Below are 19,091 nucleotides of genomic sequence, written 5' to 3'. Positions count from 1 at the left end.
CCAGGTGAGGGGAGTGTGGCCACATCACCAGCTATCCAAAAATGGGGCAGCGGGGCGCCCGCCCGGCTCAGTCAGTGAAGCATCTGATTCTCGATTTGGGCTCAGGTCGTGATCTCGCGGTTCGTGGGATCGAGCCCTGAGGCGGGCTCCACACTGACAGTGCGGAGCCTGCTTGGGATTCTGTCTCCTTCTCTCTCTGCGTTCCCCGCCCCCAAAAGAAATAAATAGACTTTAAAAAAAATGGGGAGCAAGATCTGAACCCAGGTCTGTCTGCCTCTCACAGCCTCTGCATCTGAACACTGTTTCCTGCCTTTTAAAGAAGACAATAGAGCTTCCTAGAAGGCAGGGCTGTCCTAACGCGGCAGGCGGCTTCTGGAGAAGTGAGCGGTCCTTCCATCACTGGGCGTGCTTGGCTGGGCTTCCCTCCATCTGGGAAGCCTCTCGTCCTGGGGGCTGAGGGGCCCGCACGGGACACGGCGATGCTCTGAGAGCTGGACGGAGAAGGTCAGCAGGGGCGACGGTCAGAAGCCCCAGGTGGCCTGACACGGGGAAGTGGGTCACTGACTTACGGACCATCACCTCTCAACGGACAATTAAGGCAGCCATTAAAGCAGTGTTATGACAACTTCTCAATAATGCCGGCAGCTCATCGAGACAGAACGTTGTATTAAAAACCCTCGACGCGCGGCTCCAAGTGCAGATGGCAACAGTCCTAAAACGGGAAGAGTCGCAGGGGACAACGGGCTGGGTTTGTGGGGGACGGCCATCGGTGTGTCTGGTCCCCCGTGTTCTCCAGCGAGCACGGGCACTTCTATGATGGAAACTCAGGGGGCGCCCGGGTGGCTCGGTCGGTTAAGCCTTCTAGTCTTGACTTCCGCTCGGGTCACGATCTCACGGTTCGTGGGTTCGAGCCCCGCGTGGGGCTCTGTGCTGACGGCTCGGAGCCTGGGATCTGCTTCCGATTCTGTGCCTCCCTCTCGCTCCATGCCTCTCCACCCTCTCAAAAATTAACAGATACACTTAAAAACCAAAGAGGGAATTAGGCATAAAAGGAAACTGTGGCCACTCCCCGGTGGAGGGCTGAGGCAGAGGCGGCCGCAGAGCAGGGAAATAATAATGAAGACGCGTGACCAGGATCGCCGCGCTCTGGCTCTGGGCGGCCGGCCTTCCCCTCACCCTCTCCTGATGACCTCTGAGCCACCGGGGCCTGGCGACAGGTTGTAGGGACCTGTCCGGGTGCCGCGACCCAGGGGGGCCGACGTGGGATTCGAGCTGTGCACTGTCCGTGGCCTTCCCTCCAAACGGTTTCCTTCGACCCCTCCCTGCTGCTCCCTTGTCACAGTTCACTCAATGTTACAAGCGAGAAAATCTGCCAGCCCCAGTCACTTCGGATGTGGTCTGGTCCTTTCTTCTGGACCCTGGGGCCCAGTCTGTCCTAAGCACCCGAACTTAATCGTTTAGGTTGAATTGGGGTCTCTGGGTCTACGGTGGCCCTTGGGGCAGGGAAAGAGCAGAAAAAGAGAATGCCCTGAGCCCCAGAAAACTTTCAGGGGGGCATTTGTGGCCTCTTGTGGGATGTTATCAGTAAAGGGGCTCTCACCAGAAAAAAGAACCTGACTATTCTACTAGAGAAGGGAACTTTGAGATGCACCCTGTTCCAGGACGGCTGTTCCCTGCCGAGACCCCGAGGGTCCCGGCCCCTTACCCAGGCCTTTGTTCATGTTCTTCTTTCCACCAGCAACGCCCTCCCCCCTTTGCTTTTTGCCTAATTACTCCTCATCCTTGAAGATCGCCTCCTCCAGGAAGCCATCCCCGATGCCCGGTCCGGACAACGCACCCTTTGCGCTTTCTCCCATCACAGCTGACGGTTCATCGCCATCGTCTGCCCCTGAGTCAGCCAGACTGTACGTCCAGGCGCCCGGCCCAGAAGAAGGGTGCGACCAGAACCGGACCCCACACCCTGGCTTCCTCCTGGCCCCTGAACCCTCCCCGGGGCCCCGGGTCCTGCCGTGGCTGATGGCGCCCGTGGCAGAGACCCAGCTCCTGCCCAAGGCTTCGTCGGGCGTCTGAGGCCCTCGACCTCTGCCTCCGGACTCCTGCCTGCCTTGTCCGGTCCGGCCCCCTGGCTGAAGGGACCAGACTGGAGACCGGGCCCTGACGGCCGAACAGTTCTCTAGGCCGGTCACAGCAAGCTGCCTGTGTTCAGACGCTGGGTCTGCCAGTGACCAGCGGGGTGGCCCCGGGCCAGTGACCTAACCTCTCCGTGCTTTGGTTTCTTCACCTGTAAAACGCGGCTCCATCAAATAAGTGCTTGAAAGCCGGGAACGAGGCAGCGAACCGAGCGGACAAAACCCTCGTTCTCGCAGTCTCGCGGGGACGGGCCAGGAACGTAGGGAGCCCTGTCTGAGTGCCCAGCGTGGCCCCGGCTTGGCCGTGATTTTAAAGCTGCTCCCTAGCACCGACCCCAAGTATTCCTCCTCGGGCCAAGCACCCGCGGGGTGAGGAAGGACAGGCCAGCTGGCTGGCGGTAAGGATGTGGTGCCTGGAAAGGCGTCGACGTTCCCTGCAGCCCTACTGCGTGCTCAGCCCTGGGCAAGGGCCCCCTCCTTCGCTCCTCGTCACCATTGCTGAGGGGAAGGAAGCGCTGAGACTCAGAGAGGGCCAGCAACTTGCCTGAGGACACACAGCCGATGAGGCCTCTGGGTCTGGGCCCGTCACCCCCACCGTCCGTGGTGCTGCCTGGTCGTGGAGCAGCACCTTCCTGGGCTTCCACCAGAGCCGTGAGTGCCGCGGACACAGCTGGCGAAGCAGCAGGGATGTGCCTTCTGTTTCACTGGGCTGCGGTGGGAGGAGGCCAGGGCTCCGGCCTGGAAAGACAGCGGTTGCAGAGGACGGGTCCAGGGTTTCCTAGTCCAGCTGAGAGCCCCGAGGCTTGGAACTGCGCCCGCGTGCAGACGTTCCACGTCTTCTGGATTCCAATCACGGAGGCCTCCCTGGTATTTGACGTGGTGCCAAGGAAAGAAGATACTTGGTCTCCCTTTTTGTCTTCTGACTTTCTGGAATTTCTTGCTGCTGGCTGGCGGCCTGCCAGAAACCGCGCACCAGGGATCTGGCCACGGAGGCGGGGAGAAAAAAAAGTGATGCCCGAGCTTTACTGGGAGGAAGGTTCTGGGGTCGGGCAAAACTCCGGGGACCCCCGAGGGATGAGTTCCGTAAAGAGCCAGAGGGTGTTCTGGGTCCGGGAGGAAGGAGGTGAGAGCCGCTTGGGGGGGCCTTGCTGGCGGGCAGAGGGAGGCCTCTGGACCGAGAGGGGCGGTACATCGGGGCCGGGAGTCTGGGTCCGTCTCGGGTCACGTGACACATCTGCAGCCCTCTTGCAATTTCCGGGGTCGCTGCGGCCTTTTCTTGGGCTGTTTCTTCTGTCTGAAGTGGCTCTGCCCTTTTGTTCCAACCCCTCACGTCCCCGGGTCTGGCTTGATGTTGCCTCCTCCTCCAGGAAGCCCGCCCTGACTCTCCTCTCCCCTGCAGCTCGTCATGGGCTCGCCCAGTTTCTCTGGGCGCTCTGGGTGACTGTGGCTGTTCTCTGTCCTGCTCCATCAACCCGGGAGCCTTCTAGGGGCAGGCCGCCCACCCCCCCCCCCACCACCACTTAAGGCACCTCAGGGACAGGTCGGAGCCTGATGTAATTTGGTTCCACGTGATCTCAAGCGACATGCGACTTCCTGTGCACACCCAAGGCCGCCCTGAGGGCCGTGGGAGCTGCCCCTCTCCTGCCTAGGGGGCCAGGTTATTCAGTGTCTCCCATGGGCGCCAGAGACAGCCCCCTAGGTCCCCTGGGCTCCTCCTACCGATCTGGGCCTAGAAGTCTCTCCGAGACCACCCTGCAGAGGAGCTCCCGGCTCAAACAGGAGGGCTCTGTCCCCACTCTTCTAGAGGCGGTCCCCAGACTGGCACCGTCGGCATCTCCCAGGCCCAACCCAGACCATGCCCTTCAAAACTGGCAAATCCAACAGGACCCCAGGGGACTGAGTGCCCACTGAAGCCTGAGATACGCAAACAACCGTCTTCCCGGGCCAAGTCAGGAATTTCCCCCTGAGCTCTGAAAGATTGAGAGGCCCCGGGGGCTGGCCAGCCTCCTCTCCTCCCGTCACTGCTCCATCCCATACCCCCCCCCCCCGCCCCACCCACACCAGGCCTCGGGCCTCTAGGCCTGACCAGGGCTCGGACTTCAGGGAAGGTTTTGAGGGGCGAATAGGAGTTCCCGGGGAGACGCGGAAGAAGACAAGAATAGCACGTGGGGAAGGGAACCGCGTGTAACGGCAGGGAGGTGGGAATTGGCAAGGGCCGGAGCGGGGCCGGGCCCCCCGCAGAAGGAGTGCGGCTGGGGGCGACGTAGGCAGGGGCCTGTGGCGCTTGGCTCAGGGTCCTGCTTGCTTCTGGGAGGCCCGGGGCTGGGGAGATCCGGCTCAAGCCCACGAACTTCCTGGGTGGCCTCGGGCCAGTCGCTTACCCTCTCTGGGTCTGCGTTTGCCTTTCTGTAAAGGGGGCGACAGCAGTCACACAGGCCGGCCGGTGGAAATAGTGACGGCGGGTGGCATCTAAACGGGGTGCGGGTGTGGCTCCCGGCGCGTTTCAGAGGGAGATGAGCAGCCCTGCCCGGGCTTCGGAGAGAGAGCTGTGGGGTGGGGGTGGGGGCGGGGGGCTGGGGGGCCAGGCTAGGGGCTGAGGCCCTGGGCGCGGGCGGGCGGGGACAGTGCGGGAGGCTGGGGGCCCAGGTGGGCATTCGGTCCTCACGACGGCACTCTGAGGTCAGGCTGCCCTTGTGCCCATTTCACAGGTGAGGAAACCGAGGCTCCGGCAGGCGAGGCAGCCTCCAGGGGCCGAGCTGGGATTCGAGGCAGGTGCGTCTGCCCGTGTGTGGCTGCTGGCTCTCGGCCAGACCCGCCACAGCAGCGGCGAGGAACGCGGGCCCGCACCGGTGACGGCAAGGATGACGGCACCACCCCTCGGGGACTGTCCTGGCGGCCACGGGCACACAGCGCCACGTGGAGGCACCCGTGCTGGCGCGGGCGGCCCCCCAGCTGCCCCGTCCTTCTCCCTTAGGCCACAAGGGCCCCCGGGGTGGCCACCGGCACAAGGAGAGCCGGCCCGAGGGCTGGCGCGAGGTGACGCAGGTGCGCCCCGGCTCCAGCGGCGTTTGCTGAGCACCTGCTACGTGCCCTGGACACCGGAGGCAGAGAGAGGTCCCTGCCGCGGTGTGGGCTGAGGTCCTGGCCCGCGGAGATGGTGGCCTGGTATCAGTGATGGGACTCGCCAGAAGGTGGGAGGCGCTGGGCCAAAGACAAACCAGGGGGAGCAGGTGGGGGGCCCTGGGCCTGGGAGGGGGCCGGAGCACGGCAGGTGCTGGGGAATGCTTGTGAATGTAGGAAGGAACCGAGAGGGGGAAAGAAGGGGAATGGAGGGAGGGGGTAGAAGGGAGAGATAGATGGGGGAGGGGGGAGGGAGACAGAGGAGGGGGAGGGAGACAGAGGAGGGGGAGGGAGTCAGAGGAGGGGGAGGGAGTCAGAGGAGGGGGAGGGAGACAGAGGAGGGGGAGGGAGACAGAGGAGGGGGAGGGAGTCAGAGGAGGGGGAGGGAGTCAGAGGAGGGGGAGGGGGACAGAGGAGGGGGAGGGGGACAGAGGAGGGGGAGGGAGACAGAGGAGGGGGAGGGAGACAGAGGAGGGGGAGGGAGTCAGAGGAGGGGGAGGGAGACAGAGGAGGGGGAGGGAGACAGAGGAGGGGGAGGGAGACAGAGGAGGGGGAGGGAGTCAGAGGAGGGGGAGGGAGTCAGAGGAGGGGGAGGGAGACAGAGGAGGGGGAGGGAGACAGAGGAGGGGGAGGGAGTCAGAGGAGGGGGAGGGAGTCAGAGGAGGGGGAGGGGGACAGAGGAGGGGGAGGGGGACAGAGGAGGGGGAGGGAGACAGAGGAGGGGGAGGGAGACAGAGGAGGGGGAGGGAGTCAGAGGAGGGGGAGGGAGACAGAGGAGGGGGAGGGAGACAGAGGAGGGGGAGGGAGACAGAGGAGGGGGAGGGAGTCAGAGGAGGGGGAGGGAGACAGAGGAGGGGGAGGGAGTCAGAGGAGGGGGAGGGAGACAGAGGAGGGGGAGGGAGACAGAGGAGGGGGAGGGAGACAGAGGAGGGGGAGGGGGACAGAGGAGGGGGAGGGAGTCAGAGGAGGGGGAGGGAGACAGAGGAGGGGGAGGGAGTCAGAGGAGGGGGAGGGAGACAGAGGAGGGGGAGGGAGTCAGAGGAGGGGGAGGGAGACAGAGGAGGGGGAGGGAGACAGAGGAGGGGGAGGGAGACAGAGGAGGGGGAGGGGGACAGAGGAGGGGGAGGGAGTCAGAGGAGGGGGAGGGAGACAGAGGAGGGGGAGGGAGTCAGAGGAGGGGGAGGGAGACAGAGGAGGGGGAGGGAGTCAGAGGAGGGGGAGGGAGACAGAGGAGGGGGAGGGAGACAGAGGAGGGGGAGGGAGACAGAGGAGGGGGAGGGAGTCAGAGGAGGGGGAGGGAGACAGAGGAGGGGGAGGGAGTCAGAGGAGGGGGAGGGAGACAGAGGAGGGGGAGGGAGACAGAGGAGGGGGAGGGAGACAGAGGAGGGGGAGGGAGTCAGAGGAGGGGGAGGGAGACAGAGGAGGGGGAGGGAGACAGAGGAGGGGGAGGGAGACAGAGGAGGGGGAGGGAGACGGGGGTGGGGAGGGAAGAGAGAAGAAACAGAGGAGGAGAGGGAGGCAGGGGAGGGGGAGGGAGTCAGAGGAGGGGGAGGGAGACAGAGGACGGGGAGGGAGACAGAGGAGGGGGAGGGAGACAGAGGAGGGGGAGGGAGTCAGAGGAGGGGGAGGGAGACAGAGGAGGGGGAGGGAGACAGAGGAGGGGGAGGGAGACAGAGGAGGGGGAGGGAGACAGAGGAGGGGGAGGGAGTCAGAGGAGGGGGAGGGAGACAGAGGAGGGGGAGGGAGACAGAGGAGGGGGAGGGAGACGGGGGTGGGGAGGGAAGAGAGAAGAAACAGAGGAGGAGAGGGAGGCAGGGGAGGGGGAGGGAGTCAGAGGAGGGGGAGGGAGACAGAGGAGGGGGAGGGAGTCAGAGGAGGGGGAGGGAGACAGAGGACGGGGAGGGAGACAGAGGAGGGGGAGGGAGACAGAGGAGGGGGAGGGAGTCAGAGGAGGGGGAGGGAGACAGAGGAGGGGGAGGGAGACAGAGGAGGGGGAGGGAGACGGGGGTGGGGAGGGAAGAGAGAAGAAACAGAGGAGGAGAGGGAGGCAGGGGAAGGGTCCTGCTGTCTGGGGAGCTTCTGGAGCACAAGGCGGGCAGGGCGACTGACAGAACAGGCAGGTGTGAAGGGCGCCTGTCACCACTCTGAGGAGGACGTGAGCCCAGGCAGCGGGGCGCCTGGGGGGACTGAGCTCTTGGAGCTCGACCGCCAAACCTCCTGGTCTGAGTAACAGGGAAAGCCGGCTTCCCGCGAACAGAGGTCACCCCCACCCCGCCCCGAGCGCCTCAGTTTGCACACGGGAGGATGGGGCACACGATCCTCACCCCACAGGGCAAACGGGCAACGACATCAGCGGCACGCGGCTGGCGGCTTCCACGTCCCCATCCGCCCTGCAGGGCGGGACCCCGACCCCGACCACGTTGAGTCACCCACCTGTGACCCCGAGAATCCACAAGCCCCCGGGGCCAGGCAGTAGGCCAGGCCCCTCCTCCGAAGGATGCTCCCACTGAACTCCCAAGGCGGACATGCCCCCCGGTATGTTCGTGGGGGAAACTGAGGCGGGGCCGGTGCCATGCCTTGCTCAGGTCACAGAGCGATGCAGGTGGGTCTTGAACCGGGACCGTCAGCTCCAGCCCCAAACACGCTAACGGTGCCGGGACAGCAGGGGACAGCCGATGGGATCTGTACCCAACGGGGACGAGCTGGCTGCTTGGGGAACCCAGGGTGACAATCTGGAGGCGGCAGCAGACTCCAGCTCTCGCTCTGGGAGAAGCACTGAGCACGGCCCTCCCCCACTCCCTCCCCAGCCACACGCCCCGTGTCGCCTGACGAAGCCCTGGTGGCCACGCTCACGGCTGGGCTCTCTGCCCGGGACGCCCTGCCCGGGCCGCGCCCCTCCCCGCTGGTCACATCTTCCAGTGTCACTGACGTCTTCCGCCCAGGACGGGGCCGGGGCTGATGGGGAAGCGTTAGCCCCGCTGAACGGTGGGAAGGAGGGTGGCTTCGCCCACTGCGTCCTTTCTGCCAGCACAGAGGACCGCGGCCTGATCCCCGCTGCGTCACCGGCCGGTGGCTTTGAGGAGGCTCCTTCACCTCTCCGCCCATGGGGTCAGAGCAAGAATGGGACACCACGAACGCGGAGCCAGGGCCACGGCGGGCGCTCCGCGGATGACGCCAGAACCGTGGGCATCCGCCAGCAGGCCGGCAGCCGACGGTCTCGCCAAGGCCACCCCCTCTCCCCGTGGTGGGTGACATGGAAGCCCGAGCAGGTAGCCCCTCGCCCAAGCTCACGCCAGGTGTCGGGGGCACGACAGGAGCCGCAAGGCCACCCAGTGTGAGCCCTCCATCCCCCGTCACACGCTCGCCGGCTTCTGATGGTCTGTTTCGTGAACGCGCATTCGGTTACGGGAGCGCCCCTCGGAGGCCACAGTATGGGAAGCGGGGGGCGGGGGGTGGGGGGACACGAAAAGCCTCTGAGCTCCTGGGTGAGACGTCTCCCACTCAGCACAGCTCGGGGACGCGAGCTCAGTCTCGTGTCTGGACTTTATGCACAGTCCCCGTGAGCTTTCTCACGAAAACTTGGCCGCTCGTACGAATGACATTGTCCAGTGGTTCCCAAACTGTGGTCCCTCAGGTACCCCGCCCCTCCAGAGTTTTCTGATTAGCAGGCTCCCAGGGATTTATTTCGACAGACGCCCCAGGTACGGCTGCCGCCAGAGACCCATATTTCAGAAAACCCCACCATCGGGGCCAGGTCTGTAGGTTTGTGTGGGCCCCCGCCTTTCCGCCCCGTTCCTCGGGGTTCTCCACCCATCACCTCGATATCACCAGCGGCCCGGCACGGGGGAAGGGCCCAGAGGGCCGGCTCAGCCGGTACCTGCCAAGCTGAGGTGCACGGGGCCGTGTTTTTGTCTCCTGCACGACAGATGGGGCAATTATTCAATCAATAAGCTGATTTAAGTGCCTCTTCATGAATTATTTAAGTCATTCATTATTGAAAAGGTCAGTACCCGCTAGCTATTTAACGATCATTCACTAGCTTGGTCGCATCTCCGGCAAGGAAGGACCAGTCGTTAACTGGGCACCTACTGTGTGCCAGACATTTAATTTAACCCTCGGAGGGAGCTGGCAGGGGGCTTTGGGACGATGATCGGGAAGGTGACTTGCCTGAACGCGTTGCTGGGGCTCAAAGCCGGGTCGGGTTTCCCGCAAAGCTCAGAGACTGTGGGAGGGACCTCGTAGGCTGGGCTCAGTGGGAGGATGTGCCCCACGTCCCACGTGACCATGGCTGCAGCCCATCCCCACATCAAACCTCCTGACTGGGGTGTCTGCCCTCTGCGTGGCTCTCGTCTCTTCCGCGGGCCTCCCTCACGCTGGGCTCCTGCTCCAAAATGTACAGCCCGCGGGGCACCTGGGTGGCTCCCTCGGTTAAAGCGTCCGCCTCTTGGTTTTGGCTCGGATCACGATCTCGCGGTTTCGTGGGGTTAAGCCCTGCGACGGGCTCCGGGCTGGTGGCGTGGAGCCTGCTTGGGATTCTCTCCGCCCCTCCCCTCCCCTCCCTTCCTTGCACTGTCTCCGTCTCTCTCAAAATAAATAGAGTTAAAAAAAAAAATACGTACAGCCCTCCTCACTCCTTCCAAGTCCGCCCTGCCCAAGGACGGTCGGTCATTCCCTACCTCCCGCTGGCCTGGGACTCACACAGTAGAGAGTAGAGAAAGTCAGGTTTGAACGTACCCCTTGGGCGGAGTACCCGGCTCTCCTGGGGCAGCCAGGCTACTAGGCCAAGCCCCCGATATCCCGCTTCCCTTCCCGCCTCCCTTCCTTTCCCCTGGGCCACCCCCGAGCAGCCTGCCTGCATAACCTCGGCCGTCCTTGTGGGGCTCAGTGCACGTGAACCTAAGGAACCAACCCAGTAACAGGCTTACTTTCTAACTCCATGCCGAAAAAGCCTATCCCCCAACCTCCCAAAAGCCACTGGCTTCCTTTGCCTAGACCGCGCAAACTCGGCAAGCCATCCAGGTTCCCCTCTTGCCGTGGCAGCCGGGAGACTCACGACTCCATTAAACGCTCAGTGGCGGCCACTCCCGCGCCAGGCTCTGAGTGCCATCAACTTGCGAGCTCGGCTCCCAAGCTCCGCGTCCACCTCTCGTTTTTGACCTTCTTGCCCAGGCACGTGCTCTCACGGGCACCTTCGAATCCTTCTCGGCAAGTAAGACAAGCAAACGATCAGGCGGTCGGCGAGCCAAACACAGCAAGCAGTAAGGACCCGCTCTTTTCCGAGCTTGTCAAGGGCCCGTGATCCGTGGCGGCCAGGGCCTTGATCGCAACCACTCACCAGGCAGACGAGCTCTGGAAGGTCATCAGTGGTGGGTGGTGAGCATTTCCCTGCAGCGTGGGCGCGGCCTGCGGGGCTTGCGGCAGCAGCCCCGGGGGCGGCTGGGGCTGCGGGGCCGGCTGCCCTGGCCGCGGGGGCCGGGCAGGATTGCCCCACCGCCGGGGGTCCTGTTTCATCCATTGTCCGTGGATGCCCCACCGCGCCAGGTAAACCTTGCAAATGTCGTAGTTCATTGCCGAGTAATACAAAAGATCCAGGACCAGCAGCATGAACACGAAAAAGCCATAGATCCACACTCCCAGCAAGGCGGTGTAATTGCTGGGGGGAAACAGAGACAGACACTGAGAGCAAAGACAGCAACAGCCCCCATCGACAGTTAATCCGCGGGGCTCCTTCGGGGTCCCAAGCCCCTCCCTGGGGGCACGGTGTCCTGGCTCCCCTCCTCACACCCACTCTCCACTTCCTGTCCTCCTAGATCCTTGGAATCCATTCCTCTGTGCCCTGTCCCTCCCCACCCCCCCACGGAGCATCGCCCCCAGGACCCCGGGGGGGGGGGGGGCAGGGATTCCAGGGAGTTGGGAAAGACCTTCACCCTCATGGGTGCTGCTCTTGGGCCTGCCGGCTGTCCCCTGGGGGTGCCCCCTGCTTGCCCGCCCCCGGGCCTTTGTGTGTGCTGTCCCCACCTCCCAGGATGTTCTCCTGCATGGATTACTGTCTCCTCCCTCCCTGTCCCCCAGCAGCTCCTCCCTACCTTACTGGACCCAGGGCAAACGCAAGTCCTAACTTCCTGAGCCATACACTCCTGGCCCTCGGCGTCCCCCCCATGGGCTGTGGGGGATACGGTGGGGGCACCCCTCCCCCCGGGCAGCCCCTCCCCCTTCGGACTCTCCCTCTTGCCCTTTCTCAGGAGTCCAGAAAGCAGACGTGGGCTCAGCCTCCCTCCCTGCGCCCCACGCAGCACTCACAGCCCCTGCCGCCACTGCCCTCTCCCCCTCCCCCCAGCACCGCCACAGGGTGCGTGGCTGGGGCTCTCAGGGTCCCCGGCCAAGGTCTCTCTTGCTCATTCACCCAGGACTTCCCCACTGAGGGCTGTCAGCCCCAGTTTTAGGCTGCCGGGGCTCACAGCTCCTTTGTGAAGCTTGGCTCCCCACCACCCTGCCCGACTCCCCCTTGGCCTCCTGGACACTGCTTCCCCCAGGAAGCCTTCCAGACACGCTGCCCCTCCTACAGACCCCTCCTCTGACCCATAGTCCTGAGTGCCCGTCAGACCCGGCCCCCACCCCCCGGGACCGAGTCGTCTGGGTCTATCCGTCCCCACCCCCACCTCCAGGCCAGGTGTCCCCTGGGAGCCCAGGGAGGGCTGTTTCCTGGGCTGGGGCTGCTGTGCTCCAAACAGTGCTCGCCAGGGGCTGTGGCTGTTTAAAGAGACTGATTTATTAATCACTCAGAGACCGCCTCCATCTGGTCCCTGCTGCGGGCATCTGTTCAGGTGGGTGAGCGCTGGCGGGTGGCAGAGAGGAGGGGCACTGAAGAGAAGCAGAGCCAGTGTCCCGCCTCACTGCCCCCTCCCCCAGCTCCGGCCCAGACAGGGCCCCTGGGTGTCCTGGGTCCCCACGGCAGGTCCCTCTGGACCCTGCCCGAGGCTGGAGAGCACAGGCCTGGAGCCAGGGCACCTGGTTCCGTCTTCAGGTTCCTCCCTGGCCCAGCTTTGCTGTGCAGCCTGGGAGAACCCCTGTGTGTCCCTGGGCCCCGGCAGAGACCATCTCAATTCACCCCGCCCAGTCGTGGCCTCAGCAGCGAGACAGGGGGCGATTGTCCTCCGACTCCTGGGCCCCGGGCCAGGGCTGTTCACTTTTGCTCACACATGCTCTTTGCCCGGAACGCCTTCCCTCCCCCTTGCTTAGCCAGTCTTTCCCCCTGAAGACTTGGCTTGGGTGCTTGGAGGTCCCTCAAGTGGGAGGTCTCTGGGTGCCCAAGCACTCAGCATAGAGCAGGCCCCGGTAAGTGCTCAGGGCTTGGTATCTGCTTGGGGGGAGGGGGGGGGGGACATGCAAGTCCGTATCTCAGCCACCCTCCTTCCCTGGTGCGGCCCCACCTCCAGCCACCACCTCCACGAGGCCTGCAGCAGTCTCGGGGGCTTGTTCGTGCTAAGGTGTGAATGACTGACAGCCAGGCCCCAACGCTGCCGCACTTCAGGCGGAAGCCAGCTTTGCCTGGGTACATCTGGATGTGGAATTTCTGGGAGGGAACAGAGGCTGGCGGTCCCCGCCTGGCTCGCCGAAGCAGGAGTCCTGGGGTGGACGTCCACGTGGACAGAGGAGGGCCTGGCTGCGGTCTCCGGCCCTCCTGCTTTCCCCAGCACCCTCTCTCCAGCCTCCCCGGAGCCCCCACCGCATTGCTCCGAACATCAGGTTTTTCCTTGGTGGTTCCCATGGCAGCGGCCTCCTCGGGGCTGAGGGAGGGGAGCGGGAAGCGGGAGGCAGGGCCAGCTGCTTGCAGATGCTGCCCCTGCAGAGAGGGAGACCAGGATGCCAGCCCGGGGGTGGTGGCTGGACCGCAGCCGGGCCTGAGCCAGCAGGGAAACAAGAACAGTAACGAAAGCGGCCACCAGCGAACCTCGCTCTTCGCGCTTCTGCACGGCGGCCCGTTCGGCGCTCACAGCCAACGCGGAAGGAAGCATCGTTGCTATCGCCGCCATCCCCGTGTTACAGATGGGAAACTGAGGCTCGGAAGGGCGAAGAGACTCATCTAAGATCTCACGGCCAGTGAGTGCAGAGCCAGGATTTGAACTCAGAAGTCTGGCCCCAGAGCGCACATTCTCAACCGTGGCGCCATACCGTCCTGGACGGGTGCCCCCAGGTTCCCAGGGCAGAAAGGTCGCCTCGAGGCCTTGGTCTACGCCGCTCCTCTGCCTGGAACCCGCTCCCTACTTCCCGTGCGCCCATGTCTCAGCTCAGCCACCTCCTCCTCCAGGAAGCCTTCCTGGGTGTCCCCGGTCAGCTCCCTGGGGCTCCCAAAGTCACTGGGTTTCCCAGAACACACCGTGTCGTCTTGGCTGTTTTGTGGGATTGTTGGCCCCTCGAGCTCAGAGCTCGAACGCACGTCGAATGCTTCGGTGAGCTGGTGACAACGGAGACCTCGATATATAACTAGCTCCCTCACGAGACCTCACCTTCTCTCTGCACATTCACTAAGAGCTCATAGCGATACAGGCGATCACAGCACGCCGGTGCCCCGTGCTTCTCACTCCCCGCAACAATCCGGTGAGTTAGGAGGTCCAGGTGAGGACACGAGGTCCAGAGAGGCAAAGTCACCGGCCGGCTGGGAAGGGGCTGCGTCGGGATTCAGACCCGGGTCCGTCTAACCTCGGGGTGTGCTGAATCTTGGGAAAACCCCAAGGTCACGTCCGGATGTCCAGGGGGGGATTTCCCACAGTGGCTGGGCTCACCCTGCCCCCCGCCCTGGAGCATCCTGCATCCCACTGTGTTGCTCTGTCCCAACCGGCATTTGGGGGGATGGGGAGTGGTGGCCTGATTCCCCCCCCGCCCCCCACCCCCCCCCCACCCCACCCCCCGCTCAGGGAAAGGACAGGCGCACCGACAGGAGACGCAACCTTCACGGACTTCCCTGCCAGGGAGCCCTCGCCAGACGCGGTGGGTGGCTGGAAAGCCCAGGCCACGGACAGCATCCCCAGGCGGCTCTCCTGCCTTTCTTTGCCTGCCTTCCTCAGGGTTGGCCGGCTGGAAGCATTCCGGGTTGTTGTTGTTGAACTTCATTAAAAAAAAAAGCGATTTGGACATTAATTCCACCCAGATGCAGGGGTCTTTGTTGTGTGTATGCATGTGCTTTGCAAAGGGCAGGATATAAAGCAGGGGCTGTTTTGTGGGGCAAGATGCGAAGCCAGCGGGAGCCCCAGAGAGCAGGTTTTCGGTGTATCTGGGGATATTTACGGCCTCCAATTCTTTTGGTGTTTCCCAAACAACAAACAAGAGCCTGGAGGGGTCTCACTGAGGACCTACTGGTTACAGGAGCAGGTACGTAGGCAGGAGGCCAGCTGTGGCCGGAAGGCAGCTCCCGCCAGCGCCCCAGAGGCGGTCCCCGCTGAGGACCCGCCGAGGCCAGCGGGTCAGAAAGGTACACGGGCCGCAGGGCCCCCAGCCGACCTCACCTAAGCTACCTGAGCCCCGAACCCACTCACGAGGCGGCCTGTGGGTCCGTGTGACGGGCTGGTAACCCCGGTGACTACATTCTGGGCCCGAGAGGTCAGGCCCGCGTGGATTCAAAGCCCAGCCGTGCGCGTTTCTCCCTCCGTGATCTCGGGCCACAGCCTTACTCTCCTCATCTGTCCAGTGGAGACAACGGTACCCCTGCTCGAGTGGCGGTGTTGTTTATGAGGCTTCATGCGATCACATGGGGCCTAGAGGGGAAAGGACCCAGCGGCTGCTGGCTCCTATGATGAAGGCACACAGGAACGCTCAATAGGCCTGGGCCCAGACAGGCCAAGCGACGTGCCTGGGGTCACACAGCGGCATGGAGCCTGTTGGGCCAACGAAGCTGAGTCCACTACTATCAAAATGCTCACTGTCCCTCCCGCCCCGCTGGCAACGGGCTTGGCCCCACGAGGACAGGCAAGAGGAGTCCCGGATAGGCCTCTGATTCTTGAGCTGCGGGGACTTACGGGGTGCCCGCTACCTCAGCATAACTGAGCCTGGAGGACAGGCGCACCTGTCCCCAGCCCTGCTCCGTCCCTGGTGCGTGGGTGACTCCGGGCGAGTTTTCTCCCTCTCTGGGCCTCAGCCCTGGCGTCAGGGGGCCGGTGGGGCCTTCTTCACAGAAAACACCCCCACGTGGATCAGAGGAGCTAGGGTGAGGCCCCTCACGTCACAGTAAGTGCTCAAAAGCGTTCCCCTCCCCCTGGCTCAGCAGAGTGTATTCTGACGAAGGAACGTCGTGATTCTAGAACCTCTCCAAACGTCGTGATTCTAGAACCTCTCCGGTCGTTACAAGGCTGCCAGTGCTTCTGCAGGCTCCATGCCGAACAGGGCTTGAGGGGGTCGAACAGCCGACGAGAACATCTAGAAGCTTCTGACAGCCCTCAGGGGCTGCGTTCCGTGGCTGGAAGCGTCTGGACGGTGACGCAAGGCCTGCGGGACGGGGCCCATGGCCCCGGGGAGCCCAGGTCCTCAGGCACCGGGGAAAGGAAAGCTTCTGGGGCAGACAGGTTTCACGTGCGGCCAAGTGGGGAGCCAGATTTCATCCACTCCACCCTTGGAGGCCTTAGAGGACCCCTGTGCCTCCCGAGGGTCCCTCTCCCAGGCTCCCCCTCTTGCGGCCCACCTGCCTGGTGAAGGAACACCCGCTCACTGCACAAGACTCCGCCCCAGGCCACCCCTGTCCCCAGACAGAGCTGACCGCCGACCCTGAGCGCCCCGCCCCACCCCGGGCCCCGGGCGGACGCCCCCAAGGCAGGTCCGGGGCCCCGAGCCCGAGCCACCGGCCCCGGGAAGGCACGCGGCATGCGTCTCCTGAACGCCAAGGGCCCCTGCCCGCGTGGCAGGAAGTGGCACCTTGCCGTGGCCGTGGGCTCGGCGAGGCTGCTTCCCTCGCTCTGCCTGCCTTTCTGCCAGGCAGCTAGAACCAAAACAAACCATTCTGTTCCTCCAGAAAAACACAAATAAATAAGTCATCAGAAGCGCTCTCCTTTTCCCTGTCACCGGCCCTGCCTCCTCGCTGATTCACCAGCGGGGTGGGTGGGGTGGGCGGGTGCCAGGCAGGCGTGGCTGCTAATGGACCCCGTGCATCTTCAGAAAGCCCCACTGGGGGTCACGGCTGCCCTGGTCCCCCTCCGTGGACGGGCCGCGGTGGGTGCTCACGGGTCCGGGAGGTTCACACATCCGGCCTCTTGGCTGAGATCTGGTGCGTTCCCCAGCATCAGACAAGTCCTGGCTTTCCAGGGACCGGTGACCCTAACAAGGGCCCCGGGCGTCCCTCAGGCCTCGACGGTGGCCGGACCCGGTGACCTCACCAGCCTGGGCCCAGTCCCTTCTTTCTTCCTCTCAGAGTAGCTGTGAAGGCAGCCACTGTTAACAAAATAACACAGGCATCTTGCCCAAAGGGGTCAGGGCCCCAGAGGGCAGGACGGTCCCCGAGGTGGCTACCACCTGGCTCTCCTTCACGTCCCTCCGGGCTGTCCCCTCTCTGCCACAGGCTCCCCCTGGATGCAAGGCCCCGGTCTAGCCCCCTGAGCCCCAGTCCCTGAGCTTGGGCGACTGCCTGGGGGCCTCTGAGCTGAGCCCTGGGTTAATGATCTCTAGATGATGCTGGCCTCTCTCCTCAGCAGGGCCCCGGTCTTGCCCAGGCCTCCATCCTGGCTTCTGTGGTGTCCTATGTCTTTGTCCCAAGCACCATCCATGAGAACAGACCCAGCTAAAGCCCTCGGGGCGCCTCACGGCCCTCAGGAGAAAGCCCACGGCCCCTCCACCCCTTACCCTCCACCTGCGCCCCACCGCGCCCGCCCCCCGCCTCTCCCCACGGCTCCCCTTGGCTCTTGATTCCATCGCTGACCGGCTGCCCGGAGCAGGCAAGTTACACGGCCTCTCCGTGCCCACCTTCCCCGCGTGCGACGTGGGCTAAGGATGGGCCGTGGGGTGCCTTCGGCGACATGCCGTGCCCCGTGCCGCACGCCCCGTAAATGCTTTCTGGGGTTAAAGGGTGAGAACTAAGCTAGGCTTCTTCAATAGTTCCAGCCCTGCCCAGGGGAACGGCTTTATTTCAGGGCCCAACTCTTTATCACCGCAAGCAGGCCTCGCGGTGCTGAAATGATGGGGTATTCTGCGTGAGATCCTGTGGAAGGGTGCAGATTATAGAAACCTGTGGGCTTCAAAATGAGGATTCCAGACACCAGTCGCCAGAGCCTCAGAGAAGCCTGCTCGCCTTGCCAAGCCTCTGTCTCCCGTCTGGCTTTCGGCCGACAACGACAGCCCTCGGGGGTCCTAACCCCAGGGCTGGTACCACCCTCCACCCTCGGGGAGTCAGTCTTGGGTCTTATAAAAGACTTGGGTCAGATCCCAGGCTCGATTCCAGCCCTTGTGATGGACAGGACTTGCTAAACAACTTCACACACAGAATTATTCTAAGGCCTGAGCAGATGGCAAGATATTCAGGGGAAGCACCCATGCATTTGAGGAAGGAAGGGCTGGGGAGCCGGCCTTGGCGGGAGGAGGGAGATTTGGAGGATAGTCAAGGAGTCTGCATCTCCCGCCTGACCAAAGGGAAGAGATTTCCCCGGAGTGATCACGGCACAGCGGCAAAGCATTCAAGTCCCAGCGCTGGACAGAGAGATTGGGGCTCAGACCGCCCCCCCACCCCTCTGCTGTGGTTCCACAGTCACTCAACAAACCCTCCTTCCTTCCAAGTGGACTTTTCCTTACCATGAAGAAAATACAGCCAGCCTCAGGCTCCTTGGGAAAATATCAGAAGCATCCCAATTAATATCAGGGACAAGAGAAGAATGCCTGATCACTGTAAAGATGGTTTTAGAGGTGCTAGCCAATGTGACTGGACGAGAAAAAGAATGGAGGCACAAAAACTGGAAAGCAGATAAAATTGTCACTGTTTGCAAACGGCATAATTGGAAATGTGATAGAATCAACTGAAAAAGTGTTACAAAGAGAATTTCAGTAAGGTAGCTGAGCATAAAATTCGTATATTTTTATTTCTTTACTTTGAGAGAGGGTGAGCATGGGTGGGGGAGGGGCAGAGGGAGAGAGAGAATCTGAAGCAGGCTCCACACCCAGGGAGGAGCTCAACGTGGGGCTCGATCTCATGACGGTGAGACCATGACCTGAGCCAAAATCAAGAGCTGGACGCTCAACCGACTGAGCCACCCAGGCGCCCCTACAATTCTTATATAGAAGCCATTAGGTTTTGCCATCGAAACGAGAGTCAGTTGGAAGATGCAATGAAAGAAAAGATCCAGCATCAAAAGAAGTAAGGAGGAATAAACGCAAAAGATATGCAATACGATATCCGTGAAGATAATCCCAAAACGCTACGGAAGAAAATTTGAACTGGGAAGACAATACAGAGCTTCCTCAACTGATGACGCGGTTATGTCCCAAGAAGCCGGCTGTAAGCCGAAAATATTGTAAGGACACACTGCACACCGCAGCTTCGCCCAGCTGCCCTCAAACGGCTCAGAACACTCCCGTTAGCCTGCAGCTGGGCAATCATCTGCTGCAAAGCCTTGGGTGATAATCAAGTGTGGACCACGTCACGTAGTTTAGGGAATGCTGTTCCGAAAGTGAAAAAAGCAGAACGCTGATTGACATAGGCGCAGATTGCTGGTTAAGCGTGTTGGAGGTCGAGCCCCATGGTCGCCTGGCCGACTGGAAGTTGTTAAGGCTGCCACTATCCAGCCTTACCAACGAGGGTTGTACGATATGTTGCTGGCCCAGGACGGGATCAGAATTCAAAGTACGCGTCCTACTGAACGCACACAGCTTGCT

At 62.9% G+C, this 19,091-nt stretch overlaps 1 protein-coding gene across 4 annotated transcripts in view; it reads right to left on the bottom strand.

The window, feature by feature from the left end:
• SHISAL1 (shisa like 1) overlaps positions 1-19,091 on the bottom strand; it is a 128,920-nt gene that overhangs the window by 22,562 nt on the left and 87,267 nt on the right. For all 4 annotated transcript variants that reach the window (XM_086712048.1, XM_086712047.1, XM_086712049.1 and 1 more), the window contains exon 4: positions 10,585-10,902. In XM_086712048.1, coding sequence (XP_086568174.1) covers positions 10,585-10,902 — 318 coding nt within the window. The remainder of the gene's footprint in view (positions 1-10,584; positions 10,903-19,091) is intronic.

This window comes from Puma concolor, chromosome B4 (genome assembly GCF_028749965.1).
Source record: "Puma concolor isolate L17-30 chromosome B4, mPumCon1.1.hap2, whole genome shotgun sequence".
Classification (NCBI taxonomy): domain Eukaryota; kingdom Metazoa; phylum Chordata; class Mammalia; order Carnivora; family Felidae; genus Puma; species Puma concolor.
This window is presented reverse-complemented; position numbering and strand designations above follow the sequence as displayed.